General features: G+C 45.7%; 2 protein-coding genes across 3 annotated transcripts in view; one reads left to right on the top strand and one right to left on the bottom strand.

The window, feature by feature from the left end:
- RASL12 (RAS like family 12) overlaps positions 1-8,886 on the top strand; it is a 13,065-nt gene extending 4,179 nt beyond the window's left edge. The window contains exons 3-5 of one of the 2 annotated variants that reach the window (XM_003784426.2): positions 4,198-4,271; positions 4,990-5,180; positions 8,422-8,886. In XM_003784426.2, the coding sequence (XP_003784474.1) occupies positions 4,198-4,271; positions 4,990-5,180; positions 8,422-8,797 (641 nt within the window). In that variant the 3' untranslated portion in view covers positions 8,798-8,886. The remainder of the gene's footprint in view (positions 1-4,197; positions 4,272-4,989; positions 5,181-8,421) is intronic. The other variant, XM_012801867.1, reaches the window with a different exon arrangement.
- Positions 8,887-10,781: 1,895 nt separating this feature from the next.
- SLC51B (solute carrier family 51 beta subunit) lies at positions 10,782-13,760 on the bottom strand. The gene is made up of 3 exons (XM_003784651.1): positions 13,664-13,760; positions 11,987-12,077; positions 10,782-10,989 (listed from the first exon to the last, which is right to left on the bottom strand). The coding sequence occupies exons 1-3, from the start codon at positions 13,758-13,760 to the stop codon at positions 10,782-10,784; spliced, it is 396 nt and encodes a 131-aa protein (XP_003784699.1).
- Positions 13,761-24,943: the final 11,183 nt, after the last annotated feature.

Here is a 24,943-nt window from a genome sequence, read left to right as displayed (position 1 = left end):
CTGCCTCAGCCTCCCAAGTAGCTGGGACCACAGGCGCCTGCCACAACGCCTGGCTATTTTTTTGGTTGCAGCCGTCATTGTTGTTTTTGGTGGGCCTGGGCTGGATTCGAACCTGCCACCTTAGGTGTATGTGGCTCATGCCTTAGCCACTTGAGCCACAGGTGCTGAGCCCTTCTTCCAAATCTTAAACAGAACTCCAGGGTGTCAAACAGAGAAAGTGGAGGGGTTCCTTTGGTTAATTCTCGGGTGCAGGGCAGGTGATGCCCTGATGGTCCCTAAGAGATTTCTTCCTCAAAGCCCCATCTGACCACCTGTGCGTTGGCACAGCCCCTTGGTGCTGCAGTGGAGGAAAAAGCCTTGGCCTCTGGGCCAAGGTCACACAGCAAGTCTGAGGGGAGCCCCTTTGGTTAGCAGAGTTCAACTGCTGAGAGAGAAGGACATAGGATGCTGTGGCCAGGGAGGTACTGGGAGAGGCCAGAGCATGGAATCAGAGATGGGATGGAGGAGTTGAGGATAGAGTTGAAGTGGGAACAAGGCAAGGAAAGGCATATGGTGGGCAGGTGGGTGATTCCCAATGAAGCACCTCCAGAGATACATTCTGCACAGTTGAAATACTGCATGGGTCATGCTTACACTAAACATGATTCCATTTTATCTGAAATTCAAGTTTAACTCATCATCCTGTATTTTTTCTGGCAACTTGCCTCTAGCCTTTCTTCTTCCCTGCCCCACAGTCTATATCTTTCCACAGGGTCCCACTGGATGAGCCTAAGACAGTGGTGGTTTGAGCTCCCTGATTGAGTAATTCTGACCTAGTAGTGGAATGAGTGCCCAGACAGTCTGAGGGGCAGCCTGGCAGTAGTTAGTCACTTTGGTCTGTGGTCTGTCGGCCCTCCCTGAGGGCCCACGAGCTAGAGAGACTACCAGACGCTATCCTCTCAGATGTTCTAGGGGGGCAGGGCCACTCCTTAGAGCTTCTGCTGGGAAGAGCCTAACATTCCAGCCCTGTCCCAGTGCTGGTTCCAGCAACAGCAGAGACTATGGGACCAGAACCTTCTCTCCTATGGAGAAAGGGCTGGGTGTTCAAGGTGAGGAGAGTCAGCTACAAGGCAAAGGTGGGTAAAACAACTCTTCAACCTCTCCAAGGTCTTCTAAGAGCCTGGGCTCATTTGGGGAGCCTCTTGAGGGTGTAGATTCATCCCCATGTCCAGCATGTAGGACAGTACTAGGCACAACATACATGCTTTTAACTGTGGGGCTGAATTTTGGTTTTAGGATTACCCTTTATGGAAGAGCTCCTTTATTTATGCCCATTTTATAGGTGGAGAAACTGAGGCAGAGAGGGCTCAGTGATTTGACTAAGATCAAGGAGATCCTCAGGTACAAAGGATGGTGAGACAACTCCAGTTGCTCAGTACTAGGCACATCCTTATGCTAGTCAGAGGTCTGTGTGGCACTGGGCCCTCTGACCCACGATTTCCCTATTCAGTGACTGTGGAAGGGCTCTTTCTGTGTTGAGCCCCACCAGGAGGGGATAGGGGTCTCTGGGAGAATATTCCTTTCTCAGAGAAGGGCTTGGCCAGGGGATAATGTCAGCTTCTCACCTCTCTTGCCCTCATCCTACTTCAATAAGACACAAGCTCCATTTCTGAGGCATTACCCCGCACATACTCTGATCAGAGCTGCTTTGATGCCTTTTAAAAAATTATTATTACATCAATGAGAGAAAGAAACTTTGGGAAACAACTCTCCTCTCAGCATTAAAGTCCACAGAATATCAATTAGAACTTAGTGATGGAAAGACTAGGCATTACTGTGATGGGGACAGGAGCCCCCCACCCTGCCTCAGCCTCTGAGGCCAGTCGTCCCAGTTGTAAAGGGGAAGCTGGACAATATGACCTCTGAAGCTTCTTCCAGCTTGCCCCTCCATGTTCCACATCCCCAGGTAGACTGGGTACTTCTGGTCTTCTCTTGCACTGTGCTTGAGAGGTGAGAGTATCCCAGTGGGGAGGGAGGCAACCCAGTCTGGAAGACCTGAGTTCAAGTTCCTTCTGCTGATAGGATGCTGTGTGGCCTTAAGCAAGGTCCCTCCTTCTCTGGGCCTCATCTTGTCATCTTTCTACAGTGGAGCTATCAGTAACCTCAAAAGGCTGTCATGCTGCTATAAAGGCGACAGGAGATCAAGGCTGGGGAGGACACTGCACCTATTGGGGGAACGCCCAAAAGGAGTGCATCAGACAGCTTTGGCAGGAAAATAAAGACAAATCTGAACAAGATGTAAGCATCTAGGGCAGGTCTTCTTGGACCAAATATAGTTAAATATTTGGGACATAGTTTCCATTAGATTTTTTTGTCTTTGCATAAGAGCAGCTATTTATCCAAGTCCCCAAAGCAGGCTGGGGACAAGAAGCTGTCTGTGATTCATGCTGGATCTTAGTGGTCTTGGAATGTGTCCAGGCCTGGCTTGGCTGCCAGTGGCCCTCAGAGAGAAGTGTTTGACTGTAAATTCAGCCAGGGTTGGAGGGGGGGGTTATCCTTCTCATAGCAGATGCTGCCAGGAAGACAGAAAGCATCTTGGTTCTGCCAAGAGGGGTCTTTTGTAAGGTCGCTTAGGTCAAGAGACACCCAGGGAAAGGTGAATACCAAAGATACTCACATATGTGGGCCCAATGGTACAGGCAGAGGTTGAGGGTAGGGAGAATGATGACCAGTGTGGCACTGAGTTCCTCTTTGCATGCCTGGTCACTTGCTTGCTGCTTTCTAAGGTCTGAGGTTGTGACAACTAAAAAAAAAAAGAAGTAACAATTCATGAAGCTCAAATAAGGTTAATAGCTTAGTTGATAATATAGTACCAATGTCAACTTCTTTGTTTTGGTCATTGTGCTGTGGTTATGTAAGGTGGTAACACAGGGGAAGCTGGGTGAAGAGTACATAGGAACTCGGCATTATTTTGCAACTTCTATGTGAATCTAAAATCATTTCGAAACAAAATGATTATGAACCTGCCGTGCTAACATGGAGTACCGCAGTCCCCGTTGTCCTTTACCAGGTACTTGTAGTGGCCCAGGTCCCAAGTCCAGAGGGCCTATCCTATACGGTCCTGACAGAGCCCTGGGAGAAAAGGCTATGAAATGAGTTAACGTAGGGACATGCGTTTAGCACAACACCTGGCACAAAGTAAAGGCTTGGAAACTGTTAGCCTATGTCATCATAGTATTCCCATTTTAAAATGAAGAAATGTCTCAGAGGGCTGGAATGATCCAGCCAAGTCACGTAGCTAAAAAGCAGCTGAAGTTGGATTTGATTCCATATCTCCAACTTAAAACTTTATTATTATTATTTTAAGAAATGAGGTCTTACTCTGTTGCTGAGACTAGAGTAGGCTAGAGTGGAGGGGCACAATCATAGGTCACCACAGCCTTGAGCTCCAGAACTCAAGCAATCCTCCTGCCTCAGCCTCCCAAGCAGCTGGGACTACAGGCACACACCACCATGCCTAACTAATATTTAAATTTTTTGTAGAGATGGTGTCTCACTATGTTGCCTAGGATGGTCTCAAACTCCTGGCCTTAAGCAGTCCCCCCACTTCAGCCTCCCATAGTGCTGAGATTACAGGCATGAATCACTGGACCCTGCCCCAACTTAAAACTGTTGACTACCCTAGACTCCTCTGCTGTCATGCTATCAAGGATTATTTGTAAAACCTTCTTGGAATGCTGCCTCCATTGTGTTATATGCTTCTCTTTGCCCTTATCTCGTCCCCCACTAGGGAGAGGAGGATTGTTGTTGGGAGTTTCCTGCCAGCCAGGTACTGTGGTCAGAAGGGAAGAGGGTAGTAGAGAAGCTTAGGGTTTGGGGATAGAGGGTCTGGCAATGCAGCTCCTGAGCCTGTGCTGCCAACGAGACCCATGGGCCATATGTGCCATCCTGTCATCTTTGCACATCACCCAGAACACAGTCCTGTCCCCCTAGGCACGTTCTCTGTGTGATTGTTGACACTCTGAGCCCAGCAGGTAGAGTACCAGTTCCTTGATGTTCTGCCCATATCTTCCATGTGGGTGAGAACCAAGGACTTTACAGGGATCCCAGTTCAGCCAACCCAAGAGCAGCTCCTGGGGGTCCCCCAAATCCACACAAGGGAGTCTCAAACTGAGACTCAGTTCACTACATCTGACCTGTTGATCTTCTGTGTTACAGAGGACACCTACAGCTCTGAAGAGACCGTGGACCACCAGCCTGTTCACCTGAGGGTCATGGACACTGCAGACCTGGTAACATTACCCCTATCTCCATGGAGAGCTGAGAATCAGTATAGCCTCCTAAGAAGTCCCAGCCCAGAGTGGGGGGCCTCACATGGGAATTTGGATCCTTTTTAAATTCCATTTTGCGGTGTGAACCTGAACGAAGTACTGACCTCTCTGAGCCTGAATCCTTCATTTGCCAAATAAGAAAGATGAAATAGGCTGAGAGGCCTGAGGGTTGCCAGCATCAGCTCTGAGATCCTAGGCAATGGAGAGTTATCCTCACGCGTACATGGAGAGAGGTCCACACCTGTTACATAGACACTCCTGGTGAGAACTCCTCACCCAAGCCCCCTCAAATGCACACTTCTCCCCTGATGTCTCCATCGCCCCTGCTAAGGCCAGATGCTAGTTATTCTCTCAAGTCAAAGAAGCAGCTAGAACCTGACCTGAAACTAGGGGTACCCAGGGACAGCCAGGTCTCTGCAGGGACCATGCCAGAGTCTTTGGCTCTGTGCCCAAGGGGCCAAGGTCTCCAAGTCCCGGGCTGGGTAGTGGGAGGGAGGTTCATGAGACAATGTGTCCTTTCACACCAAGCCAAATCCACACTCAAGTGCCCCTTTGAAACGAGCTCTTCTAGGGAACAATATACAAAGACCCAGGGATTGGGGAGGTGGAACAGGGCAGCTCAGGTGAAGACCTTTACCCTGACCTCCTCTGCCTCTGAGAGGGCTTCTCTCCACCCCAGGACATCCCTAGGAACTCTGAGCGCTACCTGAACTGGGCCCACACCTTCCTGGTGGTGTACAGCGTCGACAGCCGCCAGAGCTTCGAGAGCAGCAGCGGCTACCTGGAGCTGCTTGCTCTGCATGCGAAGGAGACACAGCGCAGCTACCCTGCCCTGCTGCTGGGCAACAAGCTGGACATGGCCCAGTACAGGTGAGGTGGCAGTTTGGTCCTCATCTTCACAGCTGACTTTCCCCATTTGTAAAGGCAAGGTAGCATCTTCAAGGATTAGCCACTAAAGACAAATCTAAATTGGTACCTCCAGTTTAGATAAGAGATATTGTGTTATAAGAATCCAGGGAGCATTAGTCTTCCAGGTACCCAAGGACAGGAAGGGCAGGGCATCAGGGGCTGGACACTGAATGTCAGAAGATAAGCTACTCCTGTCACCTTCTTGGGTCTCTCCCAGGCTCACCCTTTCTTGCCTGAGTCTTTGTGACCTTCCAGTTCCACTCCCAGCAGCTGAGGGTCAATCAATGCGGGTTCCAACTTTAGGGAGAGGCTTTGATTGGCTCCTTGTGTCAGGTGTCTGCTGTGGTCCAACCAGCTCTGGCCTTAGCCGAGCTCAGCCCCGCTCCAGGCTCACTCCCACAGTTTGCTGTGCTGAGGGCAGGTTCTCTTAGGAAGGGTTTGTTGCCATGCAAGTCTTGGCACAAAAAAGTAAAAGAAAGGGTTGGACTTGAATTAGAGGTCACAGACTGGGCCAGAGGGCACATTACCACAGAATGCTATAGCTGTATTTTGCTTGGCCTGCACGGTGTTTTAAAAGACCAGGAATTGGAATGCTTTGAGGTAGGGCGTATTCTCTCCAGCTGACCGCAGGCCTCCCCACACCCCTTGGTTTACCTCCATCCTCTCCACACATTTGAGTTGCCTGTCTGGCCCTGAGGCATTGAGACTATGCGGCCTGTACCTGATGAGTAATCCTACTGGATTTCTCCAACATTGACATTTGTCCTATGTAGCCAGTCTGCCTGCAAGGTATGGCACCTTTCACCAGCCTTCCAACCTGGCCGCTCAGTCCTGCTTCTCCAGGTTCCAAAAGCACACTGACTGGTGTTTGTTCTGAACAGGTCAGATGGGCAGTGAGACGTGGGTTCACGAAGAGGGACCACAGTAAGGGGCCCTCTCAGCCCTCAAACCCAGGCAAATTGCATGTCAGGGGATAAGGGAAATCGTATAATTGTAAAACCACTAAAGGTAGTCTTTCAGGAATAACAGACCCTGGAAGAGGGCTCAGAGGGTCAGAAGACTGGATTGTGGCAGTTTGAGGTTGCAGAGAACTATGATGCCACCACTGTACTCTAGGCCAGATGTCAGAGCAAGACTGTCTCAAAAAAAAAAAAAAAAAAAAGACTGGATTGTGAACAGGCTGGTTTTCAGTATGAGAAAAAAACACTAGGCCACTGTTTTAGCCCCCATAGGGGTTGTCCGCAAATGATTTGAGAACAAATGACAAAGAATACATGACTGAAATGAAGTAGCATCAGTTCCCTAAGAACAAGTTATGACAATTTACCCCCCTTTTCATTCTTTGGTCAAGTCCCAAGTTTGGTAGATTAGGATTTGGTAAGCACAGTAAATCAGACTTTGAGCTGAGCACTGGTCGTTGTCTCCCATGACTGTCTTTACAGCTAAAAGGATAAAATGTGGATTAGGGCTGTGCTTCCCAAACTACTGATAAAACTTTTACTGGAAGTTTGAGACCAGCCTGAGCAACCTTGCCTCTACAAAAAATTTTTAAAATTAGCTGGGTATAGTGGAGGGCTTGTAGTTCTTGGTATTCAGGAGACTGAGGAAGGAGGATTCCTGCAGCACGGGAGTTTGAGGCTGCAGCGACCTATGGTGACACTACTGCACTCGACCCTAGGCAACAGAATGAGAGTGAGACCATGTCTCAAAAGAAAAAAATTTCATTAGAATGCAAAAAAATGAGACAAAGCCAGCCTGAACAAGAGTCAGACCCCATCTCTTTTAAAAATAACAAAACTAGTTAGGTGTGATGGTGCATGCCTGTAGTCCCAGCTACTTGGGAGGCTGAAGCAGGAAGATTGCTCGAGCCCAGGAGTTTGAGGTTGCTGTGAGCTAGGGTGATACCATGGGCAACAGAGTGAGACTCTGTCTCAAAAAGGGGGGGGGGAGGGGCAATGTTATCTGTCAGTGTTGCCAACTCACACACCTGAATGCACGTATCAGATTCTTGTTTCTGAAAATTCATTATTCAAGCCCCACAATATCAAAGTTGCAGATTCAAGCCCATCATAAAAGCAAATATTCATAAAACCAAGTATTCTTTCAAAAGTGCTTTCTTGGGAATCAGTGAGCTTATAGACAGATGGCAGTACTAGGTGGGGAATGGCCTAGATGCTAACCACTGGCCCTTTTTGTCCTAGTCACCCTGTCCCTCTGATACCCACCCACTTCTTGGAGCAATACCCTGGGCAGCCAATCCACTCCCAGCCCCTGCTCCTGCCACATTGACCTTGGCTCAGAAACCTTTTCCCACCACTGCCCACTCTAGTGTCCTCTCTCATCTCATGGTCTGTGCCATCATCCCCAGATATGATAGATAGCGCAGTTTGGCAGTAGGTCAGGAGGATTCAGGCAGTGGACTTGGCCCTAAAACCTCAGGGGCCCCAGCCAGACATCTGACCTGCTCAAGACCAATCTTCTCTTTCTCCCACCTTGATTCCTATGACTCTCAGGTCAGAAGTTTTCAGTACCTCTTCAGTTTCAGATCTTCTATCCTTCCGCACAGGAGGTGGTATAGGAGCAAGCTAGCATAGCTGTTGCTCTCCTTTTCTCCCTGTTTCTCCCTCCTTTTCTCCCTCCTCACTATGAAATGTTGTCAGCTCCTGGGCAGGCAGACAAAACTCCCCACGAGCCCTGAAGCTCTGCCAACCACAGGCCTCCAGAGTCACCTCTGAGATCTAACACCCTTCAGCCCAAACAACTGCTTCTCTCTAGAGCTGATCCCACAAGCCAGGGCTGTGAGTGGTCCATTTCCTGCCCCAGGGACCCATGTTGAGAGGAGAAGTGGGGCTGGGAATGGCTTTCTTTCTCTGGTCACAGACAGGATCTCACATGCAGGACCAGTTTCTCTCTTACTGTCATCCTCATCCCTTAATTCTGGCTTTTGTGACATTGGCCACCATTTATCAAGCACTGAATCTGTGCCAGGTACTGTGCTGAGCACTTGACACAAATTGTCTGAATCTTGACACCCCAAAAGGCAGATGTCATCATCCCATTGTACTGATGGGATAACAGACTCAGAGAGATGAAGATGGCCCCGATCACCCACCAGTACATGGGGGGCTGGGTGCAGAAGCAGGTCTGCCTAACTTGGAACAGCATGTGCCTAACTCTCTGCCCTGCCCTGCTTCTCTGCCAGGCAAGTCACCAAAGCAGAGGGTGCGGCTTTGGCAGGCAGATTCGGGTGCCTGTTTTTCGAGGTCTCTGCCTGCTTGGACTTTGAGCACGTGCAGCACGTCTTCCACGAGGCAGTGCGAGAGGCGCGACGGGAGCTGGAGAAGAGCCCCCTGGCCCGACCCCTTTTCATTTCTGAGGAGAGAGCCATGTCCCACCAGGCCCCACTCACCGCCCGGCATGGGCTGGCCAGCTGCACCTTCAACACACTTTCCACTGTCAGCCTGAAGGAGATGCCCCCCGTAGCCCAGGCTAAGCTGGTCACTGTGAAGTCATCCCGGGCCCAGAGCAAGCGCAAGGCACCCACCTTGACCTTATTGAAGGGCTTCAAGATCTTCTGAGGGCCCCTCTTCAGGAATCTCAGGCTCAACAGCTGGGCAGGGCTGTAGAACAGGGGCTAGGTTGTCACCACCTGCCTTTCCCTCTGATGCACTGATTGCCCTCACCCTCTGGAGGACAGCTGACCCCACCTCCAGCACTAAGCAGTGTCCCTATACTTAATGCACTGTGTGAGCTAGAGGGACAGACAGGGATGTTGCTCCTATTCCCCGGGCCTTGTTCTCCATGGTAACCACCTGCATCTGCGACCCTGGAAGGAAAACAGGCACTGCAACGACTCAGAGACCTGGGGACAGCCTTAAGCAGGAAGAAATTGCAAGGTCCATCCTGCTGCCATCACCCTTCCTGCCCCAGCTACAGCTGGGCCAGCTGCGGCACTTAAAGGGTGGTCTGGGTGAAGAACTCCCAGGGGCCCTCTCAATGTGCGGTCCTGAGAACACCGGCGGGAGCGACAGCCCTGAGGTCCTCGTGCCACCTGGTCGAGGGGAAAGGCAGGGCGGCTGCAGGTTTCAGAGGCTGAAGTCGGCCTTCTGAGCCCCAGGCAGGAATCTTCAGGGTTTACCCATGAAAATCTAGTCAAAGTAACCCAATGGCACAACCTCAGTGGGCCAAAGAAGTCCCAGGAAAGTGTATTTCTGGAAGTTTGGCTCTTAATGAGGGCAGAAGGATAGGCAAGGGCTGTGGGTTGTGGTTTTCCAGTGTAGAGAACCTATAGCATTTTTTCACCAGCAGGCAGGGTCCCCTTGTTTTCCTACCATTAAGGACTCTACACAGACCCTTGGAACCAGACTCCTCAAGTTTAATGAGAAAGGCTACAGACCAGAGTTGTTCTCTCCAGTGACAATTACCCAGGGCTCCTGGGTTGATCAGATGCATCCAGTGGCACTCACAGGGAGAAACACCTGTTTGTAGTTGGGTTTGGCAGGACCCAGTACTTCAGCAGTGGGTCTGAGTGTTCAAAGCCCACTTATGTAAGATAGGAACTAAAGCATTTTCAGCTAAGAAAGCAAATTTTTTGCATAAATTATTTGGTGATATTACCACAGCTTATATCAGAATACCATGGCTGAGACATGGGATCAGGACACTCCTTTGGAATCCCACTGTTAGCAAGAAAGGGCTCTCAGAGGCAGGCAGCATAATCATTTTCCAACATTGTTTTCCACAGACTAGGTCCAAAGGAAGTCTTTCATAGACCCTTAGCAGAAGAGGGCTCTTAGAGGTGGGAGCCTGTAAAGGGGAGACTGAACCCAGAATCCTCTTTCTTCCCCTCTCAGCAGTCTCAGGAGCTAGGACTAAAAATAGTGTCTCTGGCTGGGCATGGTGGCTCACACCTATAATCTCAGTGCTTTAGGAGGCCAAGGGAGGAAGATTGCTTGAGGCCAGGAGTTCAAGACCTGCTTAAGTAACACAGGAAGACTGTCTCTGCTGGCCTGCTGGGAGTGGTGATACACACAGGTAGTCCCAGGTACTCTGGACGCTGAGACAGGAGGATCACTTGAGCCCAGGAAGGTTACAGTGAACTGTGATCAGGCCAAGGCACTCCAGCCTGGGCAACAAAGAGAGACCCTATCTCTAAAAACAAGAAAGATAAAAAGAAAATAGCATCTCTAACTCAGTTTTCAGCCTCATTCCCTGAATGGAGAAGCTGAGGGCAGAGGGGAGCTGTGAGCTACTCAATACCACCTGCTGAGAGTCCTCACCCACAAGCTGGTGATGGGTTTTGCACTTTTGCTCCAAGCTCCAACACTTGGGTGTGTTTATGTGTGGACCATGACCATTTGAAAAAACTATGCAATTCCAACAGGACATTTCCTGAAGCATTTTAATAAATTTTTTTTAAATAATAGAATTTTAGTTTGCTTGTAATTTATTTATTGTATCTGCTAATTAAAAAAAAATAGGCTGTAAAACCTGAGAGCTTTCAGGCCACTAAGCTGAGCTCAGATCATGTGCCTGGCTTGGGGGGAATGGTGCTCTGAACTCTCAATAGATCTCAGACTCTGACGCATGTGGAAGGAGAACCAATGAGACATCTCTCTCTTTTAACTCATTTTCCACCTTAGCCCAGTCTAGTTTTTCTGAAAGCAAAGTCTCACTTGGGTTGGTTAGTTTGTTGTGATCCTTGATTCTGGCTTCACCCAAATATAGGACTTCTGGAGTTTCTTTTTCTGGTGGCTGCATCTTTTGCTTTCTGGGAACAGAAGGAACAGTGTTCATTAGAAGGCCTGAGTGACTGGGGCAGGACGTTGGAGGGGAAAATCCTACCCATAGTTTGGGAGCTGCTGGGGGACAAGTGGCAATGGTTGGATATTCCTTTGGCAAAAAAACAGTTCACACTTGCATGGGTGTCGCCTCAGTAAGGAATCCTTGTTGCCTCTGTGAGCTCAGGTATTACTAGTGCCCCTCCCGTTACAGGTGAGGAAATATGGGCCAGATGCCAAAGAAGCACATACCTGGGATGTGCACTTAAGTTTCCTGCCTCTGAGTCCTGTGTCCTTTTACCAAACCACACCATTTATGGCTCCAGGATGTTCATCCTACCTAGTATAAGTCTTTGTCACTCCACACCTGTCCCTCACAGGACTTCAGGAAATCTCTAACTATTCTCCCTGTCTCTAGGTGCCTCCTTCTCTAGACCAGCCTACACATGACACCAGTCATGTTTCTAAAACCCATCATGTATGCATCACCCCACCCCACCTTCACTGGCTCCCACTGCCCATTTCTGCAACCTGGGATTCCTACCATTAACTTCTGCAAATCTATCCACTCTCCAAGTTGGTGTTACTCAGAGGATCTCTAGACTTCCTGGTCACAGTAGAAGGACACAGCCACGGTAAGCTGACTGTCCAGAGAATCGGTGTGGGCCAGAGAACTGCAGGTCTGCTCTCATGGGCAGCCACTTTGTCTCTGAGTTGACCTTGCTGAGTGGAATGCTTCCTGACCAAGTGAGAGAGGCAATATCACTTCTTAATGGCTACACCCTTCCAGGTCATGCCTGCTTACCGGCCAGACCCGGGGTGATAATCAGGGATAGTTGCTGGGAGTTGCTGGGTTGTTGTTTTTTTTTTTTTTTAAACACCCTTAGGTTCTCAGAGGACACTGAAGTCTGCATTTTGCTGTCACAAAGGGTAGAGAGCCAAAATTCCTAAATGACCTAAAGGCCAGGCCCCAGACCAGCTCCTCACCTGTTTGCTTGGATGCTCCTTCTCAAGAGGGCAATGCTTATCACAAATACCACAGCTGCCAGGGCAAGCATGGAATAATTCCAAGGAGATGCTGGGGAGAGACACACAGGACAGAACCTTAAGGAGGGGCTAGGTGCCTTTTAGGTAAGGTGACCAGATTTTAACATTGGTAAAGCGGGACACCATTGACCCAGGGAGGTGGTGGATGGGTGCAGGGGGTGTGTGGGTGTTGGTTCTTAATTAAAAATTTGGTCTATATGGAGCAACAAAAATTTTCATAGAATGCAAAAATAGTATTGTAATATATATTTTTTTAATTTCAACATAAGTACAATTTACAAATATAATACATTTTTTAAAAATTATGTATAGGAAGGAGCCTGTGGCTCAAAGGAGTAGGGCGCTGGTCCACCTGGGTGGCCTTGCCCAGGAGGGGAGTAGGGAGTTTACATTAGCCTTTTCATTTCCAAATGAAGTTACATTAACCTCTTCGTTCCCAAATGGAGTTACATTAACTTTTTCAGCAGCCGAACTGTATATTCCCTTCCCGTTGTCCCGCCCTAGCTTGTCGTGCATTCTTTCCAAAAATCGGGACTTTTTAAAATGCTGCTGGATGCAGGACAAATTGTTAGAAATCAGGACTGTCCCGCCAAAAGCGGGACATCTGGTCACCTTACTTTTAAGGCCACTAATAGTTTGGGCTTGGGCTCAGCCCCAGCTCACAGTATCAGTTATCCCTCACTGTGTAGGCCCATATCAAAGATAAGCCCCTTGCCTCTGGGGATACCCAGTCTAACAGGTGGACATGGGGAGACACAGTCTCTGCTCTAGAGAAGCCTTAAACTAATGCTGGAGACAGGACTACAGTTAAATAACTGTGGGAAAGGAGGCAGAGGGGAAGTGTGAGAGGCAAGGTGGGCCAAGATAAAGTTTATCAGCTTCACTTCTGCCAGGGGTTGGGCCTGTGCAGTATGAGGAAAAGCAGGAAGGAAGAAAAAGTGGGAAGGAGCAAAGAAGGGAGCAGGAAAGAGCAGGCTGCAGTGAAACTGGATTTAGCAACTGCCCACAGATGATGCATAAAGTGGCTGATCTGAATTTGGATATTTGTGATTTGTCCACACTACTGAAATGAAGCAGGATGCAGCTTCAAGGCTTTTACATTTGCTGTTCCCTCTGCTAGGAATGCCCTTCCCCCACATAATCTGCATGACTAATTCTTTCACTTCCTGAAAGTCAGCTTCCTTATTACTCAAATGTCACCTTCTTAGTGAGGCCTTCATTGGCCACTTTCCCTACCCTTGTGGCACACTTCCTATTCTCTTTTCTTCTGACTTATCTTTTCTATTACTTATCAACACACATTTAGTTGTTTATCTTGTTTATTTTCTATCGTTTGCACTAGAATGCATGCTCCACAAGGTAAGAGAGTTTGTGTTTTATTCACTACTGTCAACCCAGTGCTGAGAATAGGCCTGGCACACAGTAGGAGCTTAATAAGTAATTGTGACGATAAATGAGTGGCCACACTCCTCTGGGGGTTAAGGTGCTCAGCCTCGGTTCCAGTCTTGGAGGAAATGTGATGCCTGAATGGAAGAGATGACAGTTCAGGGAGTTTCAGACAAACTGCTCAGTGTTGAGAAGCACTCCCACCCTCACCATCAGTCTCCCGCCATTTACCATCTTCTACACGATAAAACCAAAGCATCTCTTCCAGCAGCTCCTGGGACACCACAGTCCCCGCTGGGGCTCCAGTAGCCCCCTCCAGATGCTCCATGTCCCGACTCCTGATTGGGGTATGCTTCTGGACACGACGTCCTCAGAGCCCTTAGCTCCAGCAGCCTTCCCGACCTCTTCTAAAAGACCCCTGCTAACAAAGCAAAGAGCATGACTAAATATAGCCCACCCCAGTTCGACCTCCCTTCAGTGCCCTGATTTCCTCTGGCTGGGAGGACCAAAATAGCCCCAATCAGGAGCAGGTGGGGTGAGGAGGGGCGAGGAGGGGCAGAGAATATAGAAGTAGGAGTGACTTAAATCTTTATTAAAATCCATCACATGCATGGAAGAGCACTGATCGAGGACTGAGGAAGACTGAGGCAGTGACGGGCTGTGGGACCCTTTCAGAGGTAGTCTCAGATTTGGACCTGCGTCGAGTGCCCACCCTTCTCGGCCCCTGGCTTGCCACTGGGTTCCTTAGCAACTTGTCCCAGCCAACGCCTTTGAGGTTCATGCGGTAGCCAATCACAGGCCTCTGTCTCCTCCACGTGCCAAAGGCTGAGCCTATCACGTCTCTTTCCTGGCGATTGACTTTCCTGCGACACTGAGCAGTAAAAGGAGGCAAATGCCGGAGAAAGGCAGCAGTCTACCTCTGATGGGGAGCGAGTCCCTTTCTTTCCCCAGGCCCTGGTGGTTAGTGCTGTCCTATTCAGCAGCCCTGAGAACTTTTTCTGGACAAGTTATCAGAGTTGGTTTTGTTGTTTGCAAAGGAAGAATGTGAACTGATGGTCCCTGGTTAAATCCTTTCCTTAATTTGAAGCAGTTTCCACCCCTACAAATAAGCCAACCTCAGTCAACCTCAAAACAGCCGCATAGTGTGACACATTCTTGTACTACCTGTACTATTCCTACTTAGGAAAATTTCTTGTATCCATATTTTAAAAAACAAAAGGATACAGGTGAAATTAATTTTGACAAGCCACTTTATCCAAAATTTTGTCATGTTAATGTGTATTCAATATAAAAATTATTGAGGTGTTTCACAGTTTTTGTATCAAGATTTTGAAATTGGGTATAAATTTTACACATGTTGTATATCTCAGTTCTAACTAGCCACATTTCAAGAGCTCAATGGCCCCATGTCTAATGGCTATTATACTGCATAGCACAGGTCTATGCCTAAGCCCAGCGCCAAGGCTTGGCAGCTGGTGCTTCTTACTGCTTTGGGCTCTTCCTATGAAGGCTGTAGATATGAGAAGTGGGCCTTGGGCTGAGAGCCAAGGAGCTAGTTCTCTGCCTTTGGGTAAATGTGTTTAGGCAAATTTCTCCCCTCTGGATCACTGCTTCCTCTGATGAACACAAGAGGAAGTAACCACAGAGGCAGAAAGCAATGAAGTAGAGGGGAAAAGTGTATAAGATGAACAACACCAAAAGCCATTTAAAAAAATATATTAATACAAAGAATTTCTGATGAGATTGATCCAGACAAAGGGAAGATCCAAAAAAAAAAAACAAACGAATTATAGAAACAAAATGATACCAGAGATTTTAGAAAGAATTATGTTTTGAGCTATGTGCTAATGAACTTGGCAAACTAGATAAAGTGGAGAAATTCCCAGAAAAACATAAAATACGAAAATTGTACAAGGAAGCAACAATAAAGTTGGAGACTGATAAATAATAAAGAAATTGAAATGATGGTTCAAGACCTCCTCTCCCAGGTCTGAATGGCTTTAATTATGAAAATTATTTTTTCTTTTCTTTTCTTTTTTTTTTTTTTTTGCAGTTTTTGGCTGGGGCTGGATTTGAACCCATCACCTCCAGTATATGGGGCTGGTGTCCTACTCCTTTGAGCCACAGGCACCACCCAATTGTGAAAGTTATTAATTTGAAAGTTATTAATTCTTACTTTAAACAAGTTATCTGCCAAAACAGATAAAAAGCATTTAACACTGGTTTCAAAACTAAATGACAACAAAACAAGGAAAGAGAACAGGTCCATTCACTTATACAAATAGGTGCAAAAATCCTAAAAAAAAAAAAAAAAAATTAGCTAATTATATTCACCAATATATTAAGAAAATAATATATCATTATGAAGTAAGTTTCATGCCAGGAATGGAAGGACAGTTTAACATTAGAAACTATATCAATATAATTCACCACAGTCCCAGGCTAAAGGAGCATGATAAAAACTCAGTAAACTAGGAATAGAAGGAACTTGCTAATACATGATAAGGGTAATATAAAAAAATCCCGTAAGAGGCTAGATGTGGTGGCTGATGGCTGTAACTCCAACATTTTTGGAGATAGAGGTGGAAGGATTATTTGAGGACAGAAGTTCACAATCAGCCTGGGCAACATAGCAAGACCCTGACTTTATAGAAAATTTTAAAAATTAGCTTGGCATGATGGCACATGCCTGTAGTTCTTGCTACTTGGAGGGCTGAGGCAGGAGGACTGCTAGATCCCAAGAATTTGAGGTTGTAGTGAGCTATAATGATGCCATTTCACTCTAACAGGGACAACAGAATGAGACCCTGTCACAAATACTACATGTGAATTATACTGATATAATAAAGGCCAAGAAGTAATGACCTTGTCACGAATAAATAGATAGCTAGGTGTGGTATACTCAGGAGGTTGAGCCAGGAGGATCCCTTGAGTCCAGAAGTTCAAGGTTACAATGAGCTATGATCAGGCCACTGTACTTCAGCATGGGTGACAGAGTGAGACTCTGTCTCAAAAAGAAAATTAAAAAAAGAAATGAAAGAGTAAACATATCCTACAGGGAGAGGGGATGATGATGATTAATCATTATCAGGTTGATTAATAGATATACAGTTCAATTTTAGAAAATGAAAAGAGTTCTATAAATGGATGGTGGCTATGGTTGTACAACAATGTGGATATACTTAATGCTAAGACATATGCTTAAAAATTGCAAAGATGATAAATTTTCTTATGTGCAATAAAAAGAAACCCTACAGCAAACATTACGTTAAATGGAGAAACTATAGATACACTTCCTTTAAGCTAAGTAACAAGACAACAATTTGGGCCAGATGTGGTGGCTCATGCCTGAAATCCTAGCACGCTGGGAAGCTGAGGTGGGTGGATTCCTTGAGGTCAGGAGTTTGAGACTAGCCTGACCAAAAGCAAGATTCTGTCTCTACTAAAAATGGAAAAAACTAGCTAGGCATTGTGGTGGGCACCTGTAGTCCCAGCTACTTGGGAGGCTGAGGCAAGATCACTCGAGCCCAAGAGTTTGAGGTTGCAGTGAGCTGTGAAACCACAGTAAAGCAACGGAATAAGACTCTGTCTCAAAAAAAAAAAAAAAAAGAAAAGAAAAAGAAAAAAAGAAACAAACAAAGGACAATAATTACGGATTAATATTGTCCTGGAGGTTCTGGAAAGTGCTATAGAGAAAGAAAAAGAAGAAAGTGTCTTTCTTAAAAGAGATAAAATTCATAATTTGCAGATGATCATTTACCTAAAAAAACTATTGAAACTAATAAACGCATTGAGGTTACTATATACAAGATCAATAGCATATCTCATATTATTAGTGGTCTGGAAATTAAATAAAAACAAGATATGATTCACAATAGCATCTAGATCAAATTTAACCAAGAATAAAAAAAAAAACACTTCTGTGGAGAAAAATTTAAAACTCTAAGACAAAAAAAAGTGATTTGAATAAATTATAAAGATTATTCTCAATTGATTATCCTCAAATCAATCTATAAATTCACTGTAATCCTAACTGAAATGCATGTTTGGAGGACCTTGATAAACTTATGCTAACATTTATATAGAAAAAAGGCATCCTCAAATAGCTCCGTCAACCTTAGGGAGAGTGGAGGAAGATAAAGAGGAGAGGTTGGCCCTGCCTACCAGATGTTGAGACACAAGAATAAAAAAATGTGATTTGGACACAAGACTAAACCATTAGACAAAAGGATCAGAATGGAGATTTGAGAGAGACCTATGTACACATGGGAACTTGATATACAATAAAGGTAGCTCTACTGACTAGTTGGGGAAGGCGGAAGTGTTTAGTAGGCGGTGTAGAGAAAACTGGCTCACCATATGGAGAAAAGTGCAGAGCTACCGAAGGGCACGTGCAAAACAGACTCCACATGGATTAAAAGCCTTAATGTAAGAAGAAAAATAGAAAGTTAATAAAAATAAATAAATAAAGTTAATAGATGCAGGGTAGGACTTCTTAAAGTCATAAAAGTCCATTCAAAAACAACAAAAAATTAAGAATTTGAATACATTAAAACTAAGGCTAGCTGTTTATGAATAAAATAGCAAACGCATTTCTGATGGAGATGTTTGCAAAGCTTAAAACCAAGATAGGAATCACATCTAGAATATACAAAGAATTCTTGCAAAACAACAAGAAAAAGGCAGGAACCCTAGTAGATAAATGGACAAAAGGATATTAACGGGCAGTTTACAAAGTAGGAAACCCAAACGATTAGCAAACACATGAAGGAATGCTCAAACTTCTTGGTAATCAGAAAAATGAAAAGTAAAACTTGACATTTATTGGCCTGGCAGCCTGAAAGCTCCATAATACTGATTGCTGGTAGAGCTCTGGCCCCATATACCAAGGGTGGTGGGTTCAAACCTGGCTCTGGCCAGCTAAAACAGCAATGACAACCACAACAACAACAAAAATGCTGGGCGTTGTGGCAGGCACTTGTAGTCCCAGCTACTCAGGAGGCTGAGGCAAGAGAATCACTTAAGCCCAAGAGTTGGTGGTTGCCAGGAGCTGTGATGCCAGGGCACTCTGCTGAAGGTGACAAAGTGAGACTGTCTCAAAAAAAAAAACCAAAAAAAAAAAACCGAATGGCAAAACACCAAACAGAAAATCAGAGTATTCGCAAAAGAACCAGATTGACATCAGAGTTTTTTCCAGCAGTAAATGCTCTGAAAAACACTGCTAGATTTTATGGGAAAATATTTTGATATAAATATAATACTGATTTAATCTTTTCATGCGTCAAGATGGAAGTCAGGAGAAAGAAAGACCCTTTTTAGGCTTTTATGGACTCAGATGCACCCTACCTACTTCCTCATTTGAGGGAGCTTTCTCTCTATATCTATCTGTCTACAAAATAATGAAAAACCAGAGTTACAGGAATGATTAACAGACATGATCTTGGGTTCCAGCTCCATATGACTCTCTGGAGCACTGTGTTAAGAAGGATTGTGACATTCCGTCTAATCTCAAATGTAAGAGGCACCTGTTCCCTAGACGGGCTCCCCTGTACCTACAGAGGAAAGAGTGTGGAGGTCAAGACACCTAATTCTGTCTGCCTCTGGGGAGTGCAATGGAGCATTCACCTTGAACACTTCTGTATTGTACAGTTTCTTGTGAGTACGTACTACCTTCCTGAAAATGATACATGTAATTACATTATTTAATAGATGTATATTTTACATTTATTTTAAATGTATATTTTGTATATTTATGTGCATTTAAAAATACATGCATTTATTTCAATTATACCTTTTCTCAAAATATGTAAATAATACAATTCTAATTCTGGATATTTCATTGATGGAACTAATCAGATATGTGTACACAGTGGAATGTGTTTTAAATACGTATAATATTGTTATAATAAGCATATACCAACCAACAAAAACCCCAAATCACAAGACGGATACAAGTCCAGAACTGAGATCAGCTTTCCCCAACTGTGTTAACTACACAGAAATAAAAGGCATGCTTTATCAAAGTATTCAGTTTGCTTATGGAGTGAACATCATATTATCATTTTTATTTTATTATCAGAATATTTTTTGAGACAGAGTCTCTGTTACCCTGGATAGCAATCTGTGGTGTCATAGCTCACAGCAACCTCAAACTCTTGGGCTCGAGCCATCCTCTTGCCTCAGCCTCCCAAGTAGCTGGAATTATAGGCACCTGCCACAATGCCTGGCTAGATCTTCCTATTTTTAGTAGAGACAGGGTCTCACTCTTGCTCAGGCTGGTCTTGAACTCCTGAGTTCAAGTGATCCTTCCTGAGAATCAGCCTCCTAGAGTGCTTGGATTACAGGTGTGAGCCACTGCACCCAGCTCCATTTGATTACTAAATTTTATGCTTTATTTGGCTTTCATTTGTTTTTCTATTAGTGCCCTTTTCCTGTTCCCACTTAAGACTTCATATTACATTTAGTTGGTTTGTCTCCTTAAGCCCCTCTGGGAAATCCCTGTATTTTAAACAGGGCTTAACCATCTGCCATTGGGCTATATATAATTCCTTCCCAAGACCCTGGGCCTCTCATCCCCTTGGCAGGTTGAGGACACTCACCCTGGATCTGGGGTTCCCAGAGGCTGCCTTGATCTGCTGTTGGGAGCAGCACTGATTTCTGTGTCTTCCTCTTCCTCCTTCTCACAGCCGCACAGGATGGTCTTTGCACCTGAGCTGTTCTTGGCTGACACAGCTATCAGCATCAGTGAGGGGGCAGTGCCTGCTGAGCCTGTGGCAGCTCAGCCCATCCCGCAGCTCTGCCCTTAGCACACACCCAGGCCCGGAGCCTTCTCTGCCTCTCCTAGGTGACTGACCTCTTGAATGAGTGGCCTCAGAGGGCAAATAGGTTCTACCTGACTTTCACAAACTGCAAGACCCAGGAGCTCAGTGGTTTCCTTCTTATGTGCTGACATCAAGGAGACAGAAAACATTCAGATCCTTTGGATGGACAGGGAGATGTGCTTGGAGAGGGCTGAGATTTCCACCACAGTGGGGGCAGGAAGGATGTGTGGTGTGACTCCACCATGGATGGCTTATGAAGGAGGCACCATGGATGGCTTATGAAAGTGGGGGTAGGGAGGCTGTGTGAGCATTAGCACCAGTGACCCAGAGAGGAGGAAGCAGGCCAGATCGAGGTGCTCTCCCTACCAGACAGCCCCATTCAATTCTGATAGTCTATAGACTTTTCCACTCCCTCCCTCCTTACATCTCATACTGTTGCTCTTGGCTCAGTATAGAATGGTGTTCCCATTTTTGTTGTTGTTGTTTGAGACAGTCTCACTTTGTCACCCTCAATTTAGTACCATGGGGTCACAGCTCACAGCAACCTCAAGCTCTTGGGCTCAAGAGATCCTGTTGCCTCAGTCTCATAAATAGGTGGGACTACAGACACCACCACAATGCCTAGTTTTTCTTTTGGTAGAGACTGGTTTCCCTCTTGCTCAAGGTGATCTTGAACTCATGAACTCAAGTGATCCACCTGCCTGGGCCTCCAAGAGTGCTAGGATTGGGCGGTGCCTGTGGCTCAAAGGAGTAGGGCACTAGCCCCGTACACCAGAGGTGGTGGATTGAAACCCAGCCCCAGCCAAAAACTGCAAAAAAAAAAAAAAAGAGGATCACAGGCATGAGCCGCTGTACCTGGCCTGATGTTCTCATTTCACAGATGAAGAAACAGGTTGAGTAAGGTTTCATGTCAAGTCCAAGTTCCTCTGCAAGTTAAGCAGGGGTCAACAGTGTGGCGCAGAGGAGAGGAGACCAATAGGGAATTGAAGGGCTGCCTGTAACTTAAGCCCTTCCTCATTTTGTAATGAATTCATTCATTTGTGGTAAACAAGACAACTGAGGGGGCCAAGAATAGTGGCTCACACCTGTAATCCTTGCACTCTGGAAGGCTGAGGCAGGTAGATTGCCTGAGCTCAGGAGTTTGAGACCAGCCTAAGCAAGAGTAAGACGCCCATCTCTACTAAAAATAGAAAAACTAGCCACAGATTGTTGAAGGTGCCTGTAGTCCTAACTACTAAGGAGGCTGAGGCAAGAGGATCTCTTGAACGCAAGAGTTTGAGGTTGCTATTAAGTTGTAACGCCATGGCACTCTAACCAGGGTAACAGAGTGAGACTCTGTCTCCAAAAAAACAATAGCTAGCTGAGTACTTCTGAAGCTCAAACTCCGGGGAAGATAGACAGCCAAAAAAACAGTAAACAAAAACATAGTTAAGATAACTACAACTACTAATAATTTCTATAAATAATTTAAACAACATAATGATATGGAAAAGGATGGGGCGGGGAGCCATGATGATTTCTGTTACTCTGCTAACAACTGAGTAATGAGGAGTTGACCATGCAAAGACTTGGGGCAGCAGGTGCAAAGTCACTGAAGAAACAATGAGAAACACAGATGAGGCCGAGGCAGCTGAAGCATAGGAAAGGGGGGAAGTGGTGTGGGATGAAATTGGAAAGTAGACAGGAGCAGGCTATGAAGGGCTTTGTAAAACAGAATGAGAACTTTGCATTTTCCTCTAAAAGTGATGAGAAGCCACTGGGAGGTTTTAGGCAGGGAAGTGGCATGATCTCACTGACATTTGTTTAAGAGCACTTGGACTAGGGGATGGAGTGGGACAGTTGGGACCGTGAGGAAGCTGTTATATTCATGCAGGCAAGAGATACTAGTGGTTTGTGCCAGGATGTGGCAGTGGAGATAGTGAGAAGTGCTCAGTTCAGGGTGAATTTTGGAGAGGAAGGTAGCTGATAGATTTCAAGCGGGAGGAACTCAACACTAACTCTCTTCTACACAAAAGGAATTTATTGGCTCATATAACTAGGAAGGGCAGGGTGGAGCTGACCTTAGGGATAGCTGGAACCAAGGGTTTGAAGATCCATGGTGCTTTCTTCCTGTCTCTCTCGTTGCTTCTCTCTGGGTAGCAGGCTCATCACCCAGACTGGCCGTCTCCAGGAAGCTAGATCAGGCTGTAGGAAACTCAGGCTCCCATTCTTACAGCTGGAGGGGAAGGAGTTTCTTTTCTTGCCTGAGGTTTGAAACTTCTTGGGGAAAGGACTTTAATTGTCCTAGCCTGGATCCTATACCCAAGTTTTGGATCAATTGTCATGGCTGTGGGTTGCAGGTAGGGTACCATGGATGGCCAAATCAAATCTCATGTCCACTGGGCAGCCAAGAAAGAAAGGCTGTGAACTGGACAGCCACTCTTATGAGGTGTCCCTAAAGCTATCACTTGACCGTAGTCCTCCTTGTCTGCCTTGGAGAAGTATTATGGGGCTCAAATGGGATTGTGTCCCCTTTATAAGGAGCCTGCCCTACTTCACGTTTTCCATTTTTCTGCCTCTGTTTCTTTGCTTTTCCTCTTCCTCCTGTCTCTCTCTGCAAAAAACAATGACGGCTACAACCAAAAAATAGCCAGGCATTGTGGCGGGCGCCTGTGGTCCCAGCTACTTGGGAGGCTGAGGCAGGAGACTTGCTTGAGCCCAGGAGTTGGAAGTTACTGTGAGCTGTGATGCCATAGCACTCTACCCAGGGGAACAGCTTGAGGCTCTGTCTCAAAAAAAAAAATTTTTTTTTTGAGAAGTAGCCAGTCATTGATGTCATAAGATCAAGAAAATCAGGGCTGAGATGTCTGAGATTCTTTCATGGTCCCAAGATGGCTGGTGCTGCTCCTGCCACTGTGTATATGTTCCACGCTTAAAAAAGGAAAAAGGGGAAAAAGCCAAAAATATATGGCCCTGCAGTATAATGGACAAAGGGAAACCATCTTTATGCTGAAGAAAGATAATCTCAGTGATCAAATGCTTTTTCAACAGACATATATTTTGCTGGAAGCATTTCAGAATATTTGCAAAGTATAGGACATTTGGGCAGAAACCAGTATGAAACAATGAAACAAAGTACACTGTAACTGTCTCCAAGAAAAACCAATTTGCAGCCACCACCTTCATCCCTTTAGTCTTATCTACAGCATTTTAGACTTTCTAGGTTGTTGACCTTTATTTATAATCTTTAATTCTTTCTATATCTTTGACCTCTTCCCCCTGGTTATAGTACAACCAAAGCTCCTCTTCAGTCTGCTGTCAAATCAGAGTCCAAGAGTAGAAATACAAATCAAAGTCTAGCAGGCTTTCCTTTTCGCTATGTGCGGTACTTAAAGTTTAACAGTTCTCATACACAGCAGTCTGAGTAGTTTCATTTTGAAGATGAATTACTCAATAATGTGTTTGAGGAAAGTCAGAATGGCAAGTAGACACTGTGTTAATTTGTCTGCATTTTGTTGCTCTCACCTTTAAAGGCAAGTGAGCATTCTTCCGGGGTACTTAAGTGGGATATAGTTGGCCCCAGTATTGATCAAAACATGTCAGAAAATTTAGTTATGATTATTCAATTAAAGTTTTATTATAACCTTGCTGTAAGGGGAAAGACTTCACAGTCGTTTAAGTACAGAAATTCACTTTTGATGAATGGTCAATCATTGTTAGATGAGATTTTTTTTTAAATTAAGAATATTTGATAAGACTCGGTGCCTGTGGCTCAAGCGGCTAAGGCGCCAGCCACATACACCTAAGGTGGTGGGTTCGAATCCTGCCCGGGCCGCCAAACAACAATGACGACTGCAACCAAAAAATAGCCGGGTGTTGTGGCGGGTGTCTGTGGTCCCAGGCTACTTGGGAGGCTGAGGCAGGAGACTCACTTGAGCCCAGCAATTGAAGGTTGCTGTGAGCTGTGATGCTACGGCACTCTACCCAGGGGGACAGCTTGAGGCTCTGTCTCAAAAAAAAAAAAAAAGAATATTTGATAAAAGGTAATTAGAGACTGGACAAGGGTGGTTCACACCTGTCATCTCAGCACTTTGAGAAGTTGAGGTGGGAGGATCATTTGAGGCCAGGAGTTTGAGACCAGCCTGGGGAAAATAGTGAGACCTCCTCAACCCACCCACCCCTATCTCCGCAAGATAATAAAGAAAATTAGCTGGGTGTGGTGGCACACGCCTGTAATTCCAGCTACTCAGGAGGCTGACGTGAGAGGATTGAGAGGATCCCTCGAGCTTGGGAAGATGAGGCTGCAGTAAGCTATGATGGATTTCATAACTGCACTCCAGCCTAGATCATGGAGCAGAACCGTATCAAAAAAAATTTTTTTAAGTCCTATTATATAAATGAAAGAAGCCAGTCACAAAAGACCGCATATAGTATAGTTCTATTTGTATGAAATGTCCAGAATAAGCGAGTGTAATGGTAGATTAGAAACAGAATGTAAATTAGTGGTTGCCTAGGGCTAAGGGAGAGCTTGGAGTGGGTGCCTAAGAAGGGTGGGCTTTATTTGTTTGGGGAGTAATGCAAATGTCCTAAAATTGTGGTGATTGATGCACAGGCCTGTGAATATACTAAAATCCTTTGACTATACTTTAAAATGGGTGAATCATATGGCCTGAGAATTATATCTTAATAAAACTGTTAAAAAAAAAAAAAA

Source organism: Otolemur garnettii, unplaced genomic scaffold, assembly GCF_000181295.1.
Source record: "Otolemur garnettii isolate 467f Iridium unplaced genomic scaffold, OtoGar3 scaffold00011, whole genome shotgun sequence".
NCBI classification, from domain to species: domain Eukaryota; kingdom Metazoa; phylum Chordata; class Mammalia; order Primates; family Galagidae; genus Otolemur; species Otolemur garnettii.
The sequence above is the reverse complement of the archived record's forward strand: the minus strand, read 5'-3'. Positions and strand labels throughout refer to the sequence as shown.

Excerpts from the sequence above, each read along its gene's own strand:
- SLC51B (XM_003784651.1), bottom strand. The coding sequence starts at position 13,760 with ATGGAGCATCTGGAGGGGGCTACTGGAGCCCCAGCGGGGACTGTGGTG. Across the intron at positions 12,078-13,663 it reads GTTTTATCGTGTAGAAGATG|CATCTCCTTGGAATTATTCC; the intron begins GTAAATGGCGGG and ends GTCTCTCCCCAG. Across the intron at positions 10,990-11,986 it reads AGGAGCATCCAAGCAAACAG|AAAGCAAAAGATGCAGCCAC; the intron begins GTGAGGAGCTGG and ends TTCTGTTCCCAG.